The sequence below is a fragment of the Athene cunicularia genome (genome assembly GCF_003259725.1).
Source record: "Athene cunicularia isolate RWA chromosome Z unlocalized genomic scaffold, athCun1 chrZ_part3, whole genome shotgun sequence".
Lineage (NCBI taxonomy): Eukaryota > Metazoa > Chordata > Aves > Strigiformes > Strigidae > Athene > Athene cunicularia.
The window spans coordinates 6,963,631-6,984,664 of record NW_020799144.1 but is presented as its reverse complement, the minus strand read 5'-3'; the positions used below and the strand labels follow the sequence as shown (position 1 = coordinate 6,984,664).

Genomic DNA, 21,034 nt, shown 5'->3' with positions numbered 1-21,034 from the left:
GGTCATTCCTCCTATTCCTGTGGCCAGACAAGGACTAAACAGTGTTGAAGATAGAATTTAATATGAACATGAAGGAAGGTAGTGGTGTAGCTGCCTTCTGTAGCAGAGAGCTGAACTCTTGTTTATTTGCAGGGTTTTTTTCCCACGCCTGTGTTCTTGTACAATTCTTGTGCAGTAGTAATTGTGGGATTGCATGAGGGTGTGCTGGGTTTGTGTGTGTGTGGCGGGGCTTTTGGTAGTAGGGGAGGGGGTTACAGCAGTGGCCCCTGTGAGAAGCTTCTTGAAGCTCCCCTGGCTCCAAGTCAGACCCACCTCTGGCCAGGGCCCAGCCAATTAGCGATGGTGGCTGTGCCTCTGTGATAACGTATTTAAGAAGGGAAACCTGGGAGGAGGAGTTGGAGGTGCGAGCAGAAGTTGTGAGGAGGACATCTATGTGAGCACCAAAGAGGAGGACACCTATGCAAATGTGTGGAAGAAAAGAGGAGGAAGCGGGGGAAGTGTGCCAGAGCAGAGACGTCCTCATCCCTTATCCTCTGCTGAGAGGGCAGGGCTGTCTGTCTGCCATCATGGAGGTCCATGGTGGAGCAGACACCCAACCTGCAGCCCATGAAGAACCCCATGCTGGAGCAGGTGGCTGTGCCTGAAGAAGGCCGGGACTCTGAGGGAAGAAACCCTCATTGTTGTAGTTTGATTTTCAGAGAACTCCCAACACATGGGAATCATCTCAGTAAGAGTTGTAGCCCATGGGAAGAACTTGCATTGGAGAAAGTTTGTGGAGGACTGTCTCCTGTGAGAGGGACCCCATGCTGGAGCAGGGGAAGTGTGAGGAGTCCTTCCCCTGAGGAGGAAGGAGTAGCAGGACTGACCGCACCCCCAACCCTATTCCATGCCCCCTGTGCTGCTGGGTAGAGGGAGGTAGAGAAATCAAGAGTGAAACTGAGCCCAGGAAGAAGGGAGGGGTGGGGGGAAGGTGTTTTTAAGATGTGGTAATGCTTTTCACTGTCCTACACTGTTGTTAGTGTTTGAATTAAATTGATGTTCTTTTTCTTCCCCTAACAAGTCTGTCTTTTGCTCATGACTAGAATGGGTGCACCACCACTCTCTACTCTTCCCTCAATTCACTAGCCTTTTGCTTTATTTTCTCCTTCCCATTCCTGAGGGGTAGTGGGTGAGTGAGCAGCTGTGTGGTGTTTAGTTGCCCTCTGGGCTCAAACCATGACAGAAGTGATCGCTAAACCTATTGTTAGGGGCAGAAGAGATCTGACCTGTCCTGGGTTCTGGCAAAGAAACACCTGCTTGTATTTCCTGTTTTGCCAGGATGTGACCGTAAGAGGCAAATGGGGCAGCAACAGCTGAATATGAGATTTGAGCAGCTGGATCGGAAAGCAAGGGATGAATTCTTGTGCCTGCAGCTGTTGATCAGAAGTGGCTGCCTGGTGGTAGAGGTTGGACCAGAACCTTTCTGAACAGAGTGCAGTCTTGGAGGGTGTTGGTGGAGGAAAAGAAGCTTTTATAATCCCCTCCTTGTCTTGTAGAAATAGGGAAATTATCATGCCTTCAGTGGCTTTATGGGTAGATTTTGGAACCTGCAAGTAACTAGAACAGATTTTTCTAAAAGTTCTGCACAAAACCAGAGAAGATGTGGATGCCCAGAGGGGCTGTGGCTGCACCCTCCCTGGAAGGGTTCAAGGCCAGGTTGGATGGGGCTTTGAGTAACCTGGTCTAGTGGAAGGTGTCCCTTCCCATGGCAGGGGGATTGGAACTAGATGATATTAGATGACCCTTCTAACCCAAAACACTTTGTGATTCTAGAACATGGTCCTGGCAGTGATTACATGAAAGTGGATCAATAGATGTGAAGCTATTCCACTGTGCGGAAGGACAGATACTCCAGCTCAGATGGAGTGTTCTTCTGAATACCTGTTTATCATGTGCACTTGAAGCTGTGAAGACAGGCATCAACTACCTAGTGAAATTTCTTTAGGGTGTTCTTATATGATAATTTTTTCATGAACTGAAATATGTTGTCTCTGTTTTTGGGAGTGTTGTGAGATTCAGGAAAGGGGAAGGACTACTCCTTTGAAAACTAAATTTTAAGAGGCCTCTCAAAATCACACACCATTCTTATTGTAGTTCTTGTGTTAGAATGAATAATGAAATGAAACTTGTTTCTTCTGCTTTCTATGTGTCTAAACTATTGATTTTTTATCTGTACAAGATGATGATAATATTATAAGCAATTATAGCACTTCCCTGTACTTCTTGGTATTTGTCAAATTCATTGCAGTCAAGGAAATTACCCTGAATTCTGCTTTTGCCTTATCAGTGAAGGGAAATTGACTCTCAGACAGAGGGGAGGGAGAAGAAGCCTGTCAGGTTTTAACTAATGAACATCAGTGAAAATTTGCTCTGGAGTGTATAACCTGCATGTAAATCTGTTCAGCATCCACTTGCCCTTTTCTGTTACATCAGAACTCAGCTTTTCAATCTTCTACTTGTTCTTACTTTGCCATTACCATTCTGGGAAAATGTCTTAAGAAGCCTGATGCATTTTCAAATGCTAATGACTCTTAAACACAAATACCTAGCTTTCCAGTGCTAATTTTGCCTGGTGGGCAGCAAAGAATGTGTCTATTGTTCAGCTCAAGCCTCAAAATCATGTTAAGGCTATGTAAGTAAAAGAAAAGCATATGCTTTTTTTACATGAGCACTCAGATGATTGGAAAGCTAATCAAATAAAGTAGATGAAATAGAATGGAAAGAGGTGGACAAGCTCTTTATTCACCCAGTGAGTGACTATAGGCAATGACAAAACTCTGTTATCCCATGTCACGTCTGTCTCCTGCAGGTACTGTAGTGGTTAAACACACACACACACACACACACACCCCCCATCACCACCACCAAAAAGTCTCCATAGTTAATTGTGGGTTGAAAACTGACACCATTTTAATTGAATTGAGGTGTAGCTTTTGGTAGAATAGGTGTATGAGCAAAAAAGAACATCTGTTTCTTGCCAGTATGCTGCTGTAGAACAGTACAGTTGTTCAAGGACTTCCTTTCACCCAACTTTAGAAGCACAGTGTAATTCATTCAGTACACCAGATGGGTTGACTACACTCGATAATTTGTCTCCCCAGACTAACTTTCTCCTCAAGCTTGTAGTGCTAGAATGGAAAGGAGAAGTTAAAATTCTACTTTTTCTTCCTGCTGCCTTAACATATTGCTTTGTTGGTCTTATCCCTGTCCTTAATTTTGTGACTGTCAGGTCAATATTACTGCAACATTCAGTAATCTGAACTCAGTGTCCTCATACGTTTTTGGACCTAAGGGGTAGTCTAGCTATGTTGATAAGCTTGCAATGCCTATACCGTCTTAATGCATTTACTCTGAATACGGTAGTTCCTCTTCAGACCGTGGTTTTACAGATGAGTTAAATTCAACTCTATGATGTCTTCTGCCAAATCAGTTATCCTAGCAGTATCACACAAGGAACTAATCCAGGGTAAATTGCTGCTTCAGATGTGCTCCAAGAAGTGTTGATGCACCATCAGCATTTGTGCCAAACTGGATACTGTATCACTTTATGCAGCCCCTGTGAAGCCAGCAAAAAACATGAGAAGCAGTCCTACTCTGAAGTGCAGACATTGATTCAGGTTAGATGAGTACTACTGGTTGAGGTCCTTAGTGCACTGATTTGATATTAATGATTAGAGAAGCAGGACATGAGCTAAACTCTTACGCGTACCCAGATCCAGCCACATCTTTTTTCAGTGTCCACCATGGATAATTTGAACAGGTTCCTCAAACTGTTACAGTCATAGATTTCTCTTCCTTCACAAAAAAAAATGTGTGCAGACATTCTTTTTCTTCTCTAAAATAATAGGAATTTGTGACTGCTATTGCAGTAATTTTGCAGCAGCAAAATCTGATAGCTGTCAGCATTACTTAGTTTGTCAGCTTATCTCTGGACTCAGGCTTGTGGTCAGCTATGCAAATTTCTTGGGATTATACCTGGATATTATTTGGTTTGATACCTAGTCCTGGAGTGGATGCAAATATGATGTTTTAGCTCATACGCAGCTCAGCAAGCATAGGTTCTCCAGTTTCCATGACAAACTTCAGTGACAGCAATTGAGCTGCTTTTTCAGCATACTATGACCAAGGTAATGAGCCATCAAAAACACAGAACAGCATGCCCACCATGTCTTTTTGACATGAATTGATTGAAGTCAACATGTATCTAGGACTGGCTCTGTCTGATTTTACTGGAGCTGAGATGATTCCATTTAATGTCACATATTTTTGCAACACCTTGCTTGAGAATCTGGTAAGGTCTGTAAACAAGATGCAGATGTTCAGTGTACTTTTTCAGAACCTATTTTTTTAGAGTGGAGATTGTCTGTAGTTTTTTAAGTTCATTCATTTACGGTATCTCATGAGTGGATTTACACTTTGCTGATGCTATGCTCAGAAGCTACTTCATGGGACTGTAGAATCATGGGCTACTTCAGCTTGGAGGGGCCCTCGGCAGGTCTCCAGAGAAACCTCTTGCTTAACATGGTCCATTACAAGCTCAGACCATGATGCTGAAGGTTTTATTGAGATGGGTCTTGAAATACCTCTGAGGATAGAGACTGCACAGACCCTCTGGGCCCCTGCCTCACTCCTTGAGAGTCCTCATCACGAGAAAGTACTACTCTGCACTTCTCTTGTTTCAGTGCACTCTGGCCCCTGCTCAACTCGCCGTCCATCAAGCCATCCCCCCAGAGATGCTGCCTGGCCCCACTGGTGTTGCTGCTGGGGCTCTGCCTGCCCAGAGCAGTGCTGCACATTGCTCTTGCCTGACTTCTGTTGGCTTCTGCTCTTGCCTGAAGGATTTCAGTTCTCTATCATTCCACTCCAAACACAGTTTTCATACACTTATTTGATAACTTTAATATGGGGGGGGGGGTGTTTATTGTTTCTTTGTTCTGTGTCAGGGAATTACTCCACAGCCACAAGATAGAGCAGCAATGCAGATTTCAAAGCCAGGCTCAGTTTTGAGGGATATTGACTGTGGAGAAAGAATTGATCATCCTCAGTAATGATTTATTCCTGACACTTCTGTTGATGGAGGTTATTGGTTGTGTCATGGTTTCAAACTTTTTATGTGTTTGTCTTAACAGTAACTTGAGATATATCAGAGTGCATTCAGGATAACACAATGACTGATGGCTGTCATTTTCTTAGAGATTAAATGATCGGGAAGCTCAGGCCTGATTTGTTTGTAGCAGGCGTGCCTAGTGGACTAAGGATGATGTATGGAGTCCGAAGTAGTAACCTTAATGATGGTTCTTTCAAATTTTTTGTTTTCTTCCTGTCAGGTCATGGAGCTACTGGTGCATCTGAATAAGCGCATCAAAAGTCGTCCAAAAATTCAGCTTCCAGTAGAGACATTGCTAGTTCAATATCAAGATCCTTCTGCAGTGTCTTTTGTCACTGTAAGTGCCTGTTCTTCCAAGAATAGTTGCTGATTTACTTGTAACAAGCAGAATATTCTTTAAAGCTCCTGTATTTAGCTCTGTTGTTTTTTCCAGCACATATGTTATTGTCATGAGGTTGATGTTTTAAGATTTTGTTTTTAAACTAAACTCTATATCCTGGTGTGGGTGAAACTTAGTTTCATAAAGGAGCTACACTTGATTCTCTTCAAATTACTGATAATTACTCTTCATATTTTATGAATGCATGAATTGTCATTGCTTGTATTGTTAGAAGCACCATTTTGCAAGCAGCTATCAATCCTTATCCTGATATGTGCACGGTCAGGATCTTGAAACATCGTGCAGGATCAGAGTTTTACTTAAAAAATCTGTATTTCTCTGAACACATGACAACCCCTATTTTATGTGGTTTTAGGGCCAGGACCTTAGCTGAGCAAGAAAAGATGAAAAAACTGTAATTTTACAGATGGGGAAACTTTTCTAGATGGTTTCATTCAATGTAGTTTAAAAAGTAAAAAGATCTTAAACATGTTTTTGTGAAACTATGAAGATAATTATAATTTCAGCTGTGGTAGATCACTTGCAAATCACCATAATGAAAAGAAGTGCTAAAATTGGAGGGAAACTTTCTGTCCTTCTCATTTGAGTATTCAGTCTTATGTAGCATAAATGGAAAACATAGTGTCTTACAAACTGTAAGAGAAATATTTAGACTTTAGAGAGCAGTAACACAGAAGTAATCTCAGATTGTCTTCAGTCAAGTGGGATAATCGAGAGTTCACCTTTTAGAAATGACATGGGGCTTCTAGAGTGCATGTGTTCTGTAGAGCAGTAAAAGAATCATCTTGTTTGAAGACAAACTTGACATAAACTCTGCTTTTGTCTGGACATGTCAAAAATTTGTTTTCATTCATGGATCTGAGTGAAACATGTTATTTTGTGCTGTGAGGCATGATAAAATTTAATAAGTGCCATCTACAAAGAAGTATAATGCTTCCTAGTTCAATGACCTGGTTGAAAGAAGTGTTGAACACATGACTCTTATCTGGACAGTTCTTGGCTGGATTTGGATCAATAGGATAGTAGTTAGATCACTGTTAGTATTCAGTATTGCTCTGCTGTGCTGTCCTATTACTGGTCTCTGTTTGGATTACATTTGAATCTTTTAGTTCTGATGATTTAGAAACATATTCAAGAGAAACCTTGCCTGTGCTGCTGGCTTTGTATTTATTCAATATTGTTTTCTATTTTATTTCAGAAATAGGTAAAAGACGTAAAGCTTTCCTTGAAGCTATTGCTCAGATAAAGCTGCTTTTGCTGAAATTGGCAGTGGATAAGAGAAGCTAGAGTGGGTTTTTTGGGTTGTTATTTTCTTCCTTTTAAAGTGGAGGCTCAGCAAGACCTAGTCAGAAAAGATTTTCCGAGTAGGTCTTGCTGAGCATCCCCTTTAATAGCTGTCAGTCTGATGATACTTAAGAGTTAAGAAACTGGTCTTCCAAAACATGCTGTTTCCAATACCCAATTATGTAACACAACATACACGAAGAGTTTCAAGAACAAGTATTTCTCTTGCACTGTTGCAATACTGTGTGCATTTTCTACTCCTTCAGAATTTTACCATCATTTATGTTAAGATGGGATACCCTCGTTTGCCTGTGGAAAAACAGTGTGAATTGGCTCCAACTCTTCTTACTGCAATGGAAGGGAAACCTCAACCACAGCAAGACAGGTATAGCTACTTATTCTTGGAGTAGATTCTGTTGATATTCTTTCAGTAAAATAATTTGTATCAGTTGTTAAATGATTTTTTTTTTCCTTGGTGACATCCTCATTGCTTAGGATGTTCTCGGCTTGTACAATATGGATCAGCAATTCTGTAGTTTGGGTGGTACAAAGAATTCTTATAGTCTAATGCCTGTAGTGATATACAGGATCTGCAACAGGAGATTCCCTGTATGTTAAGAGGCTTGTGTTACAAGGGATATGCCTGCCCGTATCCCCCATCCATCTTCATCATATTCTGGTTTCCAGCCTGGTTACAGGTTCCCAGACCTTCAGTAAATGGCCTCTGTCCAGAAACAGGAACAGCAGCAAATGTCTTGAATTGGTCACTCTAAACTGTGAGATAACCAAAATTCCTATTCACTTGAAACACTAAGTTGTAATTAAAAAAAAAAAAAAAAAAGACTGGAGGTGGAAACTGCTGTGTATTAAGAACTTCTAGAAAACTGTTATGGACCTACTTTTTGTTTACATTGAGATGAGTTTCTACCATGCTGGCACTGGCAAATGACACTAAAATCTTATCTTCATTCACTGTACATCACTGTGACAGTGTAATGGTATTTTAAAAATGACCTTACTGAAAGGTCTTGCAGTAAAATCTTGCTTCTGTTCATGAGATGAGTGTGAAAATACTTCTGGGACCATGGTTTTGCCCTGTCCGAAAAGCAAGTGTATGAGTGAAGGGAGCTTTGAGAAATCTGGCTACACTGGTATGTAACCAGTATATTTATGTGCACTATTTGGTGAAGCTGAGGAGTGTTGATCAACTTCTGCTCTAGGCACACTCAGATTTAAAACTTCTTACGGATGAGACAATCCTCGACTGTCTTTTATAACATAATTACAATACATTGAAAGTCTGGACAAAGGCAGTGACTTTATCTCTCCAGATGTGTGTGTGTGCCTGCATGCAGACATACAAGTTCTAAGTGCAAATCTTAATTTGTCTTCTGCCTTCCATTTTTAAGTACATCAGGTGGCAAATAGAGGCCACTGGCTTGTCAATCAGTTTAGCTTTTGTTAAGATTTGTTTGCTTTTAAGGGCCAGGTTTGTTTTTAAAGGTTTCTCTCTTGAATGTTAAGAATAAACAGGTGTGTTTTCTTTTAAATGGTTGCAGTAAATACAATTGTTTTTCAGCCTAATGCATCTTCTAATACCAGCCCTTTTTCATATGAAATACCCTGCTGAACCACTGAAAGCAGCAGCTTCTCCATTTAATCTTGCTGAAAAACCAAAGACTGTACAGCTGCTTTTGGACTTTATGTTGGATGTTCTTCTTATGCCTTATGGGTAAGTGAGAGTTGATACCAGTCTTCTCTGATATTGATGTGTTCTTCATGTGTGAAACATTACAAACTGCACTCTTGGAAACTCATTTAAAATATGCTGTTACTTACTAGCTCAAATGAAGCCAGCTACATGTTTCAGTAAGATGCCAAGCGTGTTCCTAATTTCAAGAATGGGATCACCATCATCCTTATTTAACAAAACATCTTTTTTCTGCTTCATTAGGTGTTATGCTGTTCTGTCCTTGACCTCTTTTGGAATCAAACTGAAGCTATGAGACGTGAGCTATCTGTTAAATAACCAAACCTTTAAAATAGAAGCCAGAACAAAATGTGTGCTCATCTTCCTGCAGTTGTTTTCAGGCTTATTCCTCCAAGGTCATAAGCAAGTGTAATCTCTGAAAACTTGGGCTTTCCAGAATTGAACATTTAATAACAAGATTTGTCTTTCATCTGTCTCCTGATGAAAAATGTTTTGACTGTAATGGTATGTTGTGGTTTGAGCACTGTTTCTGACAGCAAGAGTGATTTTTACAGAGCTACTTGAATTTACTGATCACTGCTTTTTAGGAATCTTCTGATGTCTAAAATCAATACTTTCTCAAAATCTACTTTCTACTAACTTTTTTAGTGTCTTTATATTGCTAGGGGAGCTTTTGCATTGAAAGAATATGAAAAAAAATTTAACAGCAGAATACATTTATTTTTTTCTGACAGTTCATTGATTCCCATAGGATTTTTCTGAGTACTGGTCCTGCTCACCCAAGTGGATTAATGTAAAGGCATGACTTTTAAAACAGTGAGCATGTGATGTTTTTCCATGCAGCTTTGCTGGAGACCATGCTCCTGTGAGATGTTTTGGGACCCACTTCCTTAACATTTGAGTGTGTAGTCTTGCATCTTATAGATTAAAATGCCTACCCTGCTCCTCTGTTCACAGCTCACACTCTTCAGTTTGCCCAGGTTTATGCTCTTATCTTCACCCCCACACTGCTGTGGCTGTAGCTTCAGCAGATTAAGTCTTTAGGTTTTGCAATGAGACTTCACTTCCTTTTGTGCTTTTGTACTTCGGCCAACCAAGCATGACAATTTTTAAATACTCAGACCAGGAGGGTAAAGGTGAAGATTTCATTTTCTTTCCAGAAGGTGCTCAGAGAAGGTGTCTTTATCTAGCCTGTGGCTTTGAATGTCTGTCTCAAAAGTCTTGCTCCATGTGGTGAGGCTGCAGCTTTTTACAGCTAATTTATGCCTCGTAGAATTTGTTCTGTCATTGCCCAGGTGCGGCGGGTGGAGGAAGCAAGCAGCCGATTCAATGTGAATGAAAGAGCAAGCTTCAACTTTATTGATAGAAATCACACCTTATATAAGCAGTCTACAATACACTACTTGTAACTCTGTTGGATACATTTAAGAAACTACATTATAATATCTCAGCCATTGGGTACATATAAAAAGTCACATTATAATACACCAGCCCCTTGTGGCATTTCTGGTATGCATAAACATCTTTCTTGCTGTGAACCTGCTTCTCTCCCAGGGCTGCTTCCCTTCACCCCCCAAGGTCGTAATGCGCCCCCAACTTATCTCTCTGTTCTCACAACAATCCTCGCTAGCACAACTGAGCCCTGGATTTTCATCCTTGTTTATATAACTGTACCCTGGGTTCTTTCCTTTGTTTACCTCAGGTGGCTGGGACCGACTTCTACAGGGAGCTATGGCCGACCAGCTCCTGCAGGGAGCTATGGCCTTGCTCTCTGCAAGCCGTTCTCCAACACCCAGGTGTAAATTAGCCTTGCCAGTCTGCATGCAGTGAAACAATCAGCCTAACTGTAGGGCTTAAAGCTCATATTCAAGTTCCATTGTTTAAAGTTTTAAGTAATGAGACTTGGGATGAATGTTGATCCTTGTTGCCCCTGTGCTGAATGCAGATTATGGCTGTCTGGAGCAAAATAATTCTTGTGGGTCTCTGCAGTACAGTTGTGATGCCTTCTGTGTTGCCCACTTCCAAGGATATAGGGAGAAGTGGAATGGCGCTTGTGAGAGTATGGAGGTACACACAGGGCAGCTAGACCTGCCAGTCTCCAAAAAGACCAAGATCTGCAAACTTCACCTTCATGAATTTTTGCTTTCCTTCCCTGCCCAGCACTAAAACTGCCATTTTCCAAGACATTATCTTACTTATTTTTTATATCAAGGACTTATTTCCTGCCACTTCATCATGTTGCGTATGTTTCATTATTTTCTTTGTTAGGTTTGCATTTTTCGTAGAAATCATACAAATGTTAAAAGCTTTTGGTACAAATGTCCTGAATGTAGTACCCTTTGAGTATTCACTTCTAATACTAAAGAGATCATTCTTTCTTGTTCTTAACCTGAGATAACTGTTTTCAGAAATGTCAGTGGACCCTTCACTTTCCCGAGGTTTGTATTCAATTATAATTGGCATACCTGGTAGCTGAGTCTCAACTGAGCAAAATTGTCTTATGTCACAGTCATGGGATTAATCAAAGAAGAATACATGAAGATGAACAGGTTGTGTTTATTCCTCTGTTCCAACATCTAATTCACCTGGCAGTGTGGGTTGTTAAAGCCTTTAATGAAAATCCTTTTCCACCTTTTAGGTTTGTATTGAATGAATCTCAGAGTCGACAAAACATGCCCTCAGCCCAGGGCTCTTCATCCAGTAGTGTGGGAGGTCCTGGAATTCCTCAGCCGCCTCCAGGGATGAGCTTTTATGCAGCCAAAAGGATAATTGGAGATAGCCCATGGACACCAGAGCTGCTGGAACAGGTACTTGCAGCTGTGAGGCTGGTCCACTGTGAATTGGAAGTGGTAGCAAGGACAGCTACAGACAGAGGAACAAGGGCTGGAGGGAAAAAACATAACTAATTCTGACCAAGTCTTTAGTTGCCCTGAGGGAGTTTATTGAGGGACTTCACATGATGGCTTAAGGAATTTGCAAGGGTGAGATGGGGTGGGAGGTACCAGCAGTTGTCAGAGCTGGTTAGGAAGCAACCACAAGTGTAGCCTACTCCTTCTGAAGATAGTAAGGTTGCAAAACTCTTATGTTGATGAAGAACCTTGTAGCAGAAAAGTAGCAGAATATCCCTAATTGTAATGCTGATACTTTGCCATGGGTGGCTGCTTTGACAGGAGGCAAGAGGAAGGTGCTGCTAAAGAGAGGGAGAGCATGTGAACTTCTCCATGTCGAGCAGAAGACATCATTTCAGACAGCTGAACTGCTGCAGTTATTGTAACATATGGGTTTTTTGTCAATAACACTGCCTCTGCTTTCCCCTCTGTTGAACAGTGTAAGTTGGGGATAGTGAAGTTCATTGAAGCTGAGCAAGTGCCAGAACTTGAAGCTGTTATACACCTGGTTGTAGCCTCCAGTGATACAAGACACAGTGTTGCCACTGCAGCAGACCTTGAACTAAAGAGCAAACAAAGGTACAAGTTTGAATGTTTGGAAAAGATGGCACTAGTGTTCCTAACAAAGCTAGCAGCGATTCATGTGGTGCTGCAGAGAGTCTTGTGCTCTGAAAGGAGGAAGGCTGCAGTCCCCTGCAAACCTGCAAAGCTGCCATGTATTCACACAGGGCTGGGAATGGTGTGGATCACAGTATTGCAGCTGGGAACACCACTTGGGTCCAGAGCTGACAGGTTTAGCTGTCAGTTTTCAATCATCTTCGGTATGCTTCTGAGCCATTTTCTTACTCCTTCATTTCCAAATTGCCCTCTGTGAATTATCAATGGTCAGTAAGGCCATGGTCAATAAGTGATTTGCAGCTTGTCAACTTAGCTATATTGTCTTTCCCAGAAAAGTATACTTTCATTTAATTTATTAAGCAAGTAAAGAGACTGTAATTGTGAAGTGGGGGAGTTTGGCAGCCACTGTTTTCTGCATTATTAAAGCTTTTGCTCTACTTCACCTTTCATCGCCTGAAGACAATGTTTCTGTCTTAACCCATGGAGAGGCCAGAGTAATTGCTGTTGGTACTATTCGCTGAGTCACTGACTGTGTGAGGTTTGGTGGCTCATGTAGGAAATTTGGAGGGAGAGAGGCCCGCTTTTGAAATGTGTAGATGGGTTCTGTATTACTAGAAGTTCAGGACTATTTAACTTTGAGTCGAATGTGCAAAGTTTGGGAGCTGAATGCCTCAGCTCTTTACCAAGGAGAAACCTTCTCCATTCAAGTCTATTCATGTGCCTCAATTGTAGCAGGGGAGATGATTGTAGTAAGTGACCACAGCCTGCTTAAGGAAGGCAGTCTCTCCTTTGCTGCTTGTGTGATCTTCCTCTTTGTGTTGGTATTCTTTGCTTTCAGAGGAAATACATGTGTGGACAAAATGCATGTTAATATGCGATGTTAAGTGTCTTTTATGAGAAATATAGTTTAGTTTACAGCTCACTTGTTTGTAAGTCAGTTGCTTTACTGAAAGAGATGGTTCTCTCTTCACATTTTTCAAGCATGCATGCTTAACTTTTTTATTTCTGTGGAGTGTGTTTTGGGTATGTGTGTGTGTTCCAAACAGTCTCATCAATTGCTAGCATTAGATGGTTATTGTGGGCAGACAGGTTTGTCTGAGACCAATATGAAATAGTCCTTGAATTAAAAATTACCCTCTTCTCTATTGAAATGTCAAAGCACCGAGTTTGAAGGGTGTGGAGAAATTTGTTAACAGATGACCATTCTGTATTCAATCGATAGACTACCATGGTTTATGTTTTGTTTCCGTGGGAGAAAAGGGATTGGGTAGGTTTTTCACAAATTATTTGGAATTGTAGTGTCAGAATTTATAGGTGAAATTGTGATTATTCATTATGTGGATGTTGGAGGAGTGGTTAGAATTCAAACTAGATCTATTAAAACTGAGAAAAATATGAATATGATGTGAAGTGCTGTAAAAACACATTTTAAAAATTAATCAAAGGTCAGAATCATAACATGTTGGTGTTCAATGTGTTTTTTTAATTTAGTTTAATTGACTGGAACAATCCTGCTATCATCAACAAAATGTATAAAGTGTATCTTGGGGATATACCACTGAAAACCAAGGAGGTAAGATTTGCCTTCAGAATTGCATACCTGCTTAGTTTCTGAAGCCTTACTTTTAGTTTCCTTATTTTATTTGGAAGACATACATATTTATTAAATCTAGCACTGCCTTTGATCTCTGCTTGTACTGAACATGTTTGTTATTCAGTATGTATTTCTCTGTCCCAGTGTGTTCTGGTTTGCAGTAGAAGGTAATTTAGCTAACTTAAAAGTACTGCTGTCCAAAGATGCGCTATATTATTTCAACTCTGTTTCTGACAGGGATCTGTTCTGAAACCAGAAATGAAACGAGAGTCAGTCAGCACCCGTGTTAAATTAAAGATAGTTCCTCATCTTCTGCGATCCAGGCAAGCTGCGGAAACGTTCCCAGCTAACATTCAGGTAATGCTTGTGTTCCAAAGCTGCTCTTCCTAATGAGCTTGATAACATAGCTCCTCCAGTATTTAGAGGAGGGAAGCAGTCTTACTGATGATAGTGTTTAAAGCAGAAGGGGAATTAGAAAACCTTTTAAACTGAAGCCAGGCACCCTGATCTGCTCTTTATTCCTTTTGGCCAGGTGGTTTATGATGGACTCTTTGGTGCAAACACAAATGCAAAACTGAGAAGTCTGTCCTTGCAGTTTGTGCATCATATTTGTATCATGTAAGTAATTCAGAGCGAGCACAATGGTTTTTAGCTATTTTCCTAGAAGCCACTCTGTTTACTAAATATATAACTGAACTAAGGGCAAAGAAAGAGTACTAAACCAGGGTTTTTTCCTTAATCCTGAAATCTGTGTGTGTGTGCTAGCACACATTAAGCTGTGACTTCTCATTTTAACAAAGTTGAGAAAAAGTGATACTGAGAGAAGATAATTTTAAGGAATGCAAAAGATAATATTTTCTTTGTTGATGTCTCTAATTGCAGTTGTCCAGAAAGTAAAATAAAGCCATTAGGCCCAATGCTTTTAAATGGACTTACAAAGCTGATCAATGAATACAAAGAGGTAAGATGAAAGGTCCTTTGCTGTAGAGCTACAATTATTCATATGAATACATGCAAAAGATGAATACCTTTATGATGGGAACCGATAAATCCCTTTTTTGTGGTTGCCTGAGATGGCTATTGAAGGATATTTTTAAAGAAATTTTGTTGGAGGAGAAGCAAATACTTCAAAAGACTATACAGGAAGAGTATTTTCTTTGTTTACCAGCTATGGATAGGTGCTTGGATACTCTAGAAATTCTCAGGAAATAATAAAAATCTGAAGAGTGAGGCCAGAGTAGCATCTAGCTGCTGTTACCCATTACTCTGGAGCACACAGTGGCCTTAGGTCCAGTCATATACTCCATTGTGATAAGCAGGTGTATACACCTGCTTGTAATACCTTCCATCCTGTGTGCCTAGGAATGGTATTGCTAGGGGAAGGGTGTTGCAAACAGAACTGCAAATGCCAGTCTGGCCTGAAGAGGTCTTTCCAGTGCTATTTTAGAAGACAAATTCCCCATGATATTCCTACATGTATCTTAAAAGGTCTGATGTTGCAGAGCACCTCTTCTGCAGCTTTGATCCTCTTGCTTGCTCATTTGAACTGTTGGATGCAACCTTCTGGCCCAAGTCAGTGTTTGAACTCATGAGCCTCCCCTGCCATTGCAAAGGGCATGAAAAAGGAGTGTTCAGGAGGAAGTAAGCCAACGTGCTGCATTGGTCATATGCAGTATCCATTGTGCAAACAGCTCCTTTGTGTAAAGCTGCTGTTTAGGGCCACTGGGTTTCTGTCCTTTTGCTACTGTTTCATGTACTTGCTGAATATCCTTAGCTGTCCCTCTTGAAATAAAACGTTATTAGCTGAGACCAGAAGGGAGATTTGCATTTTCTCACCATTTGTAATTTTCTGTTTCTTGTGGGAAAGCATGCTCCCTCTGTTCCTATGTAATCCTTTTATTCTTGGGTATGATTATTTTATGTTCCAGGATTCCTTGTCCACAAAAGCCTGTTCGAGCACTTTGGAGACAGGATTTAAAATAAATGTTTAATCATAAAATACAGGCCTTTGTGTATTTCTGATTTTGCTGAATTTTATTTATTGTTTTATCATTCAAGGATTCAAAATTGCTGTCAATGGCATATTCAGCGGTCGGAAAGCTCTCCAGGTAACTGAAGCACCATTTAAGCAATGAGACATGAATAATTTTTCCAGAGTAATCCGTTAATTTATCAGCCGCAAGCTTTATGCCACCTGCCGGTTTTGCACTTGAGTGTACAGTGCAGAGAAAAGCATTCTTCTACATCTTCAGAGGTGTAAAAAGAAATATGATAGCTTCTCTAGCAGTGATTAATGGCAGCTCATGAATTATGCACAGAATTTAAGTAATGGTTCCACTTTCTGGATTGCCAGAGACATAAATTTAAGGAATGTACAGCAAAGACCAGAGGGCATGAAGCTAGGCAAGTGTTAATGTTCAGTGGTATGCTGGTGATCTAAGTGATTGTCCATAGATTATCTCACTTTTCAAACTGTGTTAAAGGGGAATGTACTGCTCTGTGATAGAAATGGGTAAGATAGAGCAAACTTTCTGTGCTGGCTCTGGTTTTTCTGACAGCTAAAATGTGGGATGAAGGGAAGACCAATGAAATGTGAAGCATTTCAATTTTAAAAAGCAAAAACTTCATGAATTAAAATATCTTGTTTCAGCCGAATGCCTCAGCTCTTTACCAAGGATATAGCACTGGTACAGCAGTTTTTTGAAGCTTTATGCAAGGTGGGTACTGACAGGGCTTTGGGAAATCTTTAATATATTGTGCTGGTTTTGCTTAATTCTTGTTCCTGCACACTGTAAAGTGAAAACTCATTTTTGTACCGCAGGAAGATGCTGATACTAGGCTTGCCATTCAGGAGGCCTTGTCTATGATGGTTGGAGCATACAGTAACTTGGAAGGAGCCCAGCGTACCCTGATGGAAGCTCTTGTAGCTTCTTATTTAATAAAGGTATTTTCAATGGAGTCAAAATTAAATCCCTTAAAAAAAGAGCTGTTCATTGTTTTCCTGTTCTGTGACACTTCCTGTTTGTACTTTTGGAACAGGTCTGTCTGCCTTTTCTTACTGAATGTATTGGCCTGTCTGGGAGAAGAGGGGGTGTGTATGCTCAGATGAAGTATTTTTAATATGGTACAGTGACTGCAAAAAGGGTGACTGCAGTTTTCTATTTGTTTTGCAAAGAAAGCAAGCCGTTGCCATTGCGCTGTATGTTTCTCATAGTTTCCTCCTACAAAAACTCTGAGAAGTAGATGCTTCAAGTGCCTTATGAAAGAAGAATTTGGTAGGAAGGATCATTTGCTGCTAAGTGGGGTTTTCAGTGTGCTGTGTGATTTCTAACATAAGGTACCTGGGAACCTTCCCAGGAACTCAGCCTTGATACAATAATCTGGAGGAAACCACACTTCACTGACTCTCTACGATGTTGTGTTCAGAATTCCTCAGAGGTCTGGGTTTTCAGGAGGAGTGTTTTTTCTTACTCTCTGTTTGCATGGGTACTCAGGATGACTGGAGGTATATGTGTTTCTAGTGACTGCACTAGTAACTGTAGGAGACTATTTTCATGCTGATGACACTTTTGCCTGGGTGCTCAAGTGATCTAGGACTCCAGGCAGTAGAATCTGGAGATTATCTGAACCTAGCAGAGAGAATGACCACCCTAAGCTAGTGTTTCTTTTCCACCTCTGGCTAGGTGGCTCCTAAGTGTGGCTCTGTTTTTGTGTGTATAGAACATGTATGTCATTCTTCATTTCAAAACTGTCCGGATGAGACAGTTGGGATGTCTAAGAGTCAGCAATAAATAACTATGATTTATGATTCCCCAAATTGTGGATTTATTTAATTAAACGTTTCATTCTCCACTTGTGTATATATAAGAAGCTAGTTTTTCTTTTCCCTGTCTCTGGCCATATGAAGAGTTAGCAAGAACAGTGTCTCAGAATGTCTAAACTCTGAGTCATGTTGGTACCAGAGGACAAAACAGATGACTGATGATGTACAAATGGTGAGTACAGGTCGTTAGTGTGTTCATTTAAAATTCAGCCATATGTTTGTGTCTCTTCTCTTTAAGCCTGAAGTTCAGGTACGTCAAGTGGCTGTGAAATTTGCTAGCACAGTATTCCCTCCAGATCATATTCCTTCCAGATACTTACTCCTGTTAGCTGCAGGAGACCCGTAAGTTATTTTCCTTTTTAAGTTATTTTCATTCATATATATATATATATACACACACACACACACACACACAAATATATATATATATACACACACACAAATATATATATTTGCATCCAGTGTATATTTGGATGAAATACAAATGCATATATATGTGTGTATGTGTGTACGTACATAAAAACTCACTCACTGAACATCAAGTATGGTAATCTGGAAATTAACCTTTACATAGGGGGATTCTTGACAGTTCTGTGGAGAACTGTTAAAATGCCTTATGGTAGTCTTCAGCTTGTATTCTTTTTCTTGTTTCAGATAAACTGCTATCACTAAAGCACTACATGTTAATGATTAATTGCAGTTGTAAATTATTTTTTCCTGTCAAATTCTATCAGTCTGTTTTTAGCTTGTATTTGCAAAGAGTAAGGAGTATGCACTTGTGAGCATTATCACTCTCTGCTGAGAAGTAGTTGACTCATTAAATTACAGTAATAATGTCATTTGCAGTTTTCTGTTACTGCAGTTTAAGTGGTGTTTTTTTCCCCAACTTTTTAATTGCTTGATTTTTGATGTGAGTAGCTATTGTGTAACTAAGGAAAGCTAAACAGATAAATTTCAACAAACTGGTCTGTCATTGCATTGTCAGCACTGTTACAAGAGTTCATCTTCTGCTAAGTAGATAGCAATAAACCTGGCAGGTGTCAGCTGAAGCTTGAATATAGGAAGTGATGGGGAGGAGGAGCAGATAGGAAAAGAAGGATGTGGGAACCAGGAACTGATGGTGAACACTAGCAGGATGTAAGAGGAGCAGAAGTGGGCTGTTTTGCAGAGGCCACTTACCACTATGCTTTTTCTTCGCCCTCTCTAAAATAAACAAATTGTTAAAAATTATAATGCAAGCTTTTTTCCCCTTTCTTTCAAAAAAAGCCCTTATAATTTAAAAACTGTCCTCTCTCCCCCAGCTTCCCAAGATATTACTCATTAAGAGCCATTTGTTCTGTGCAAATAATGTCTGTTTCTCATCTATTATTCTGAAAGGCGGGAGGAGGTACACGGCGAAGCCCAGCGGGTGCTGAGAACATTTCCTGGTAAAAATGAAAAGGAGAGTTTTGGGAAGCAGATGCCTTCCTTCCCTGAAATGGTCCATTATATTCAAGACAAGGTACAGTGCTTCTGCCCCAGTAAATGACAAATACATGCCTGATGCTCAGGCATATAGTAAGTGTGGTCTTCCCTTCCCTGCATCCATCTCCCTCACCTTCCCTGACATACAAAGTTAGCTAAGATCACAGCAAAGACTACACTTAGTATTGCATTGCCAAGATTAGCACTCAGCGTTACTTTCTGCTGGCAATAGTTGCAAGAGTTAAGTAACAAGGAGGCAGATCCTTTAACAAAAGGATTATTTTACTTTGATGCTGTTTGTGCAGAACATGTGTAGAGTAAGGGATCCAGTGTTCAGGGGTAATAATTGAGCAGGTTTCAGAAACAGTTTGCTCACAAACATGTCTTTGAAGATATAAGATCACTCTCTGGTTGAGCTGGTGAAAAATATTATGCATAAACCAGAAAAAAGATTCCAAGCTGTGAAAGGAGATGGAACAAGTGAAGAAATATGGTTTGTTGATGTAAAGGCTTAGTTATTCATCTTCGTTACAATCTGTGGAAATAATGGCCACATAAATAATGTTTTGTGAGTCTAGTGGAATGATATGCTAAAAACTGTACCACTGAATTTATCCTCACTGTTTGCACTGAGAGATCATTTGAAGAGGTGTTAAAATCTAGTCTGTGTTACATACTTCTGTGTATCGTAGTTATACTAGGCTTATAAGTTATAATGATGATATGGAGGGTCACTGACAGTAGGGTTTTTTCCTTTGATAGTCTACTTTTTTTAAAAAAATCAGAAGCATATGATGTTAGAGTACCTCTGGTTCTTCAAGAGATCTGCGATAGCAGAACTCTTACACCTGAGAGATTTCTTGTGATATATGTTGTATAATCTGCTGCTGTTGTCCTCTGCTGGTGTACTCTGCTAGTGTATGAAGTAATTTGATGCTTTATGAAAAAACTTGCTTTTGTCCAAAATACTGGTTTTAGATAACACTATTACATGCCTGTCCCCTTGCAGTTAATTTTTAAAAACTTAATGACTTAAAAACTAATGACTTAATGTCATTAAATAACTATGGATAAGCTGAGTTTCATCACTACTGAGAAAAACAAGATTTCCTCATTCCTGATTAATTTTAAAAAAATATTTTTGAGCACTTTTCAGATCTTCCTTACATGTTCTGAAGGCATATTAAAAAATCCTGGAGGTACATTTCTTTGGTTAGTTATCTCAAAGTGTGAATTTTCACATATCATGAGTAATCTGTGGGTGTTGGAGGTGTTTGAGAAGTTTGTATGCATTGCTTGGCACGGCAGGCTGAGATGCAAAATGGCTTTCCTGCATGAGTTAGCATGATCCTTCTCTCCCTCTGCAAGAAAGTATATGCGAAACAGTAGGACCTGATCTGCTAGGTATGGATGGAAACCCATTCTTCAAAGGTGTCATCTTCTGGCTCGCTAATTTAGGTTTTCATTAATCATTCTGGATGTCATTGAAGCGAAAGATACGAGCATGTTAAGAGATACGAGGATCTGTTGATTTCTGTGCAGCTGCCTTGTGCGTTTATTCAGATGTAAGGCCGTCTTCCTGAATCAAGCCCTGACACTGATGTGTATATCACCTAGAGAATATGGACGTGCTTTTGTGCAGCATTTGCAGTGGGTGTTACTGGAAGCCTTTGGATGTTTTTCTGCTGGAATAGTCCTGCCTGTCAAAACTAACATTTCCGTGAAAAGGGGTTGCTCACTTGCTGCAGCAGCCTTCTACCTGGCAGGTAGCAGGGTCTGAGAGACTCCCTGGACTTGGCTGGTACAGCACAGGGCACCCACCTCCCAGTGCTGGGGAAGTGTGGCTGCACTACCACCCCTCTGGGCAGAGCTGCAGTCTCCCAAGCTTCCTGGCTGCCTGTCAGCTGGGATGCCTCAGAGTTTGGAAGTTTGAGGTATTTGTTTTTAAATTGTAAAGCACCTCTTTTTTTCCTGAGGGGAAGAAAGAATGTTGTCCTCTTCCAGCTTCAGCTGTCATTCCCTCTAATGAATTCAGAGTTTCTACTTTCTGAGTTGATAAGGATGTAAGGTTGATGGACCTAAACTGTGCTATTACCAAGTGCACTG

The 21,034-nt window shown here is 40.4% G+C and overlaps 1 protein-coding gene across 1 annotated transcript in view; it reads left to right on the top strand.

The window, feature by feature from the left end:
• ECPAS (Ecm29 proteasome adaptor and scaffold) overlaps window positions 1-21,034 on the top strand; it is a 57,602-nt gene that overhangs the window by 1,345 nt on the left and 35,223 nt on the right. Inside the window, exons 2-15 of the mRNA XM_026866534.1 lie at window positions 5,367-5,483; window positions 7,097-7,215; window positions 8,410-8,562; window positions 11,180-11,348; window positions 11,869-12,008; window positions 13,539-13,620; window positions 13,879-13,998; window positions 14,174-14,259; window positions 14,524-14,602; window positions 15,700-15,749; window positions 16,292-16,358; window positions 16,463-16,585; window positions 17,703-17,806; window positions 18,842-18,965. Of these exons, the coding sequence (XP_026722335.1) occupies window positions 5,370-5,483; window positions 7,097-7,215; window positions 8,410-8,562; window positions 11,180-11,348; window positions 11,869-12,008; window positions 13,539-13,620; window positions 13,879-13,998; window positions 14,174-14,259; window positions 14,524-14,602; window positions 15,700-15,749; window positions 16,292-16,358; window positions 16,463-16,585; window positions 17,703-17,806; window positions 18,842-18,965 (1,530 nt within the window). The 5' untranslated portion in view covers window positions 5,367-5,369. The remainder of the gene's footprint in view (window positions 1-5,366; window positions 5,484-7,096; window positions 7,216-8,409; window positions 8,563-11,179; window positions 11,349-11,868; window positions 12,009-13,538; window positions 13,621-13,878; window positions 13,999-14,173; window positions 14,260-14,523; window positions 14,603-15,699; window positions 15,750-16,291; window positions 16,359-16,462; window positions 16,586-17,702; window positions 17,807-18,841; window positions 18,966-21,034) is intronic.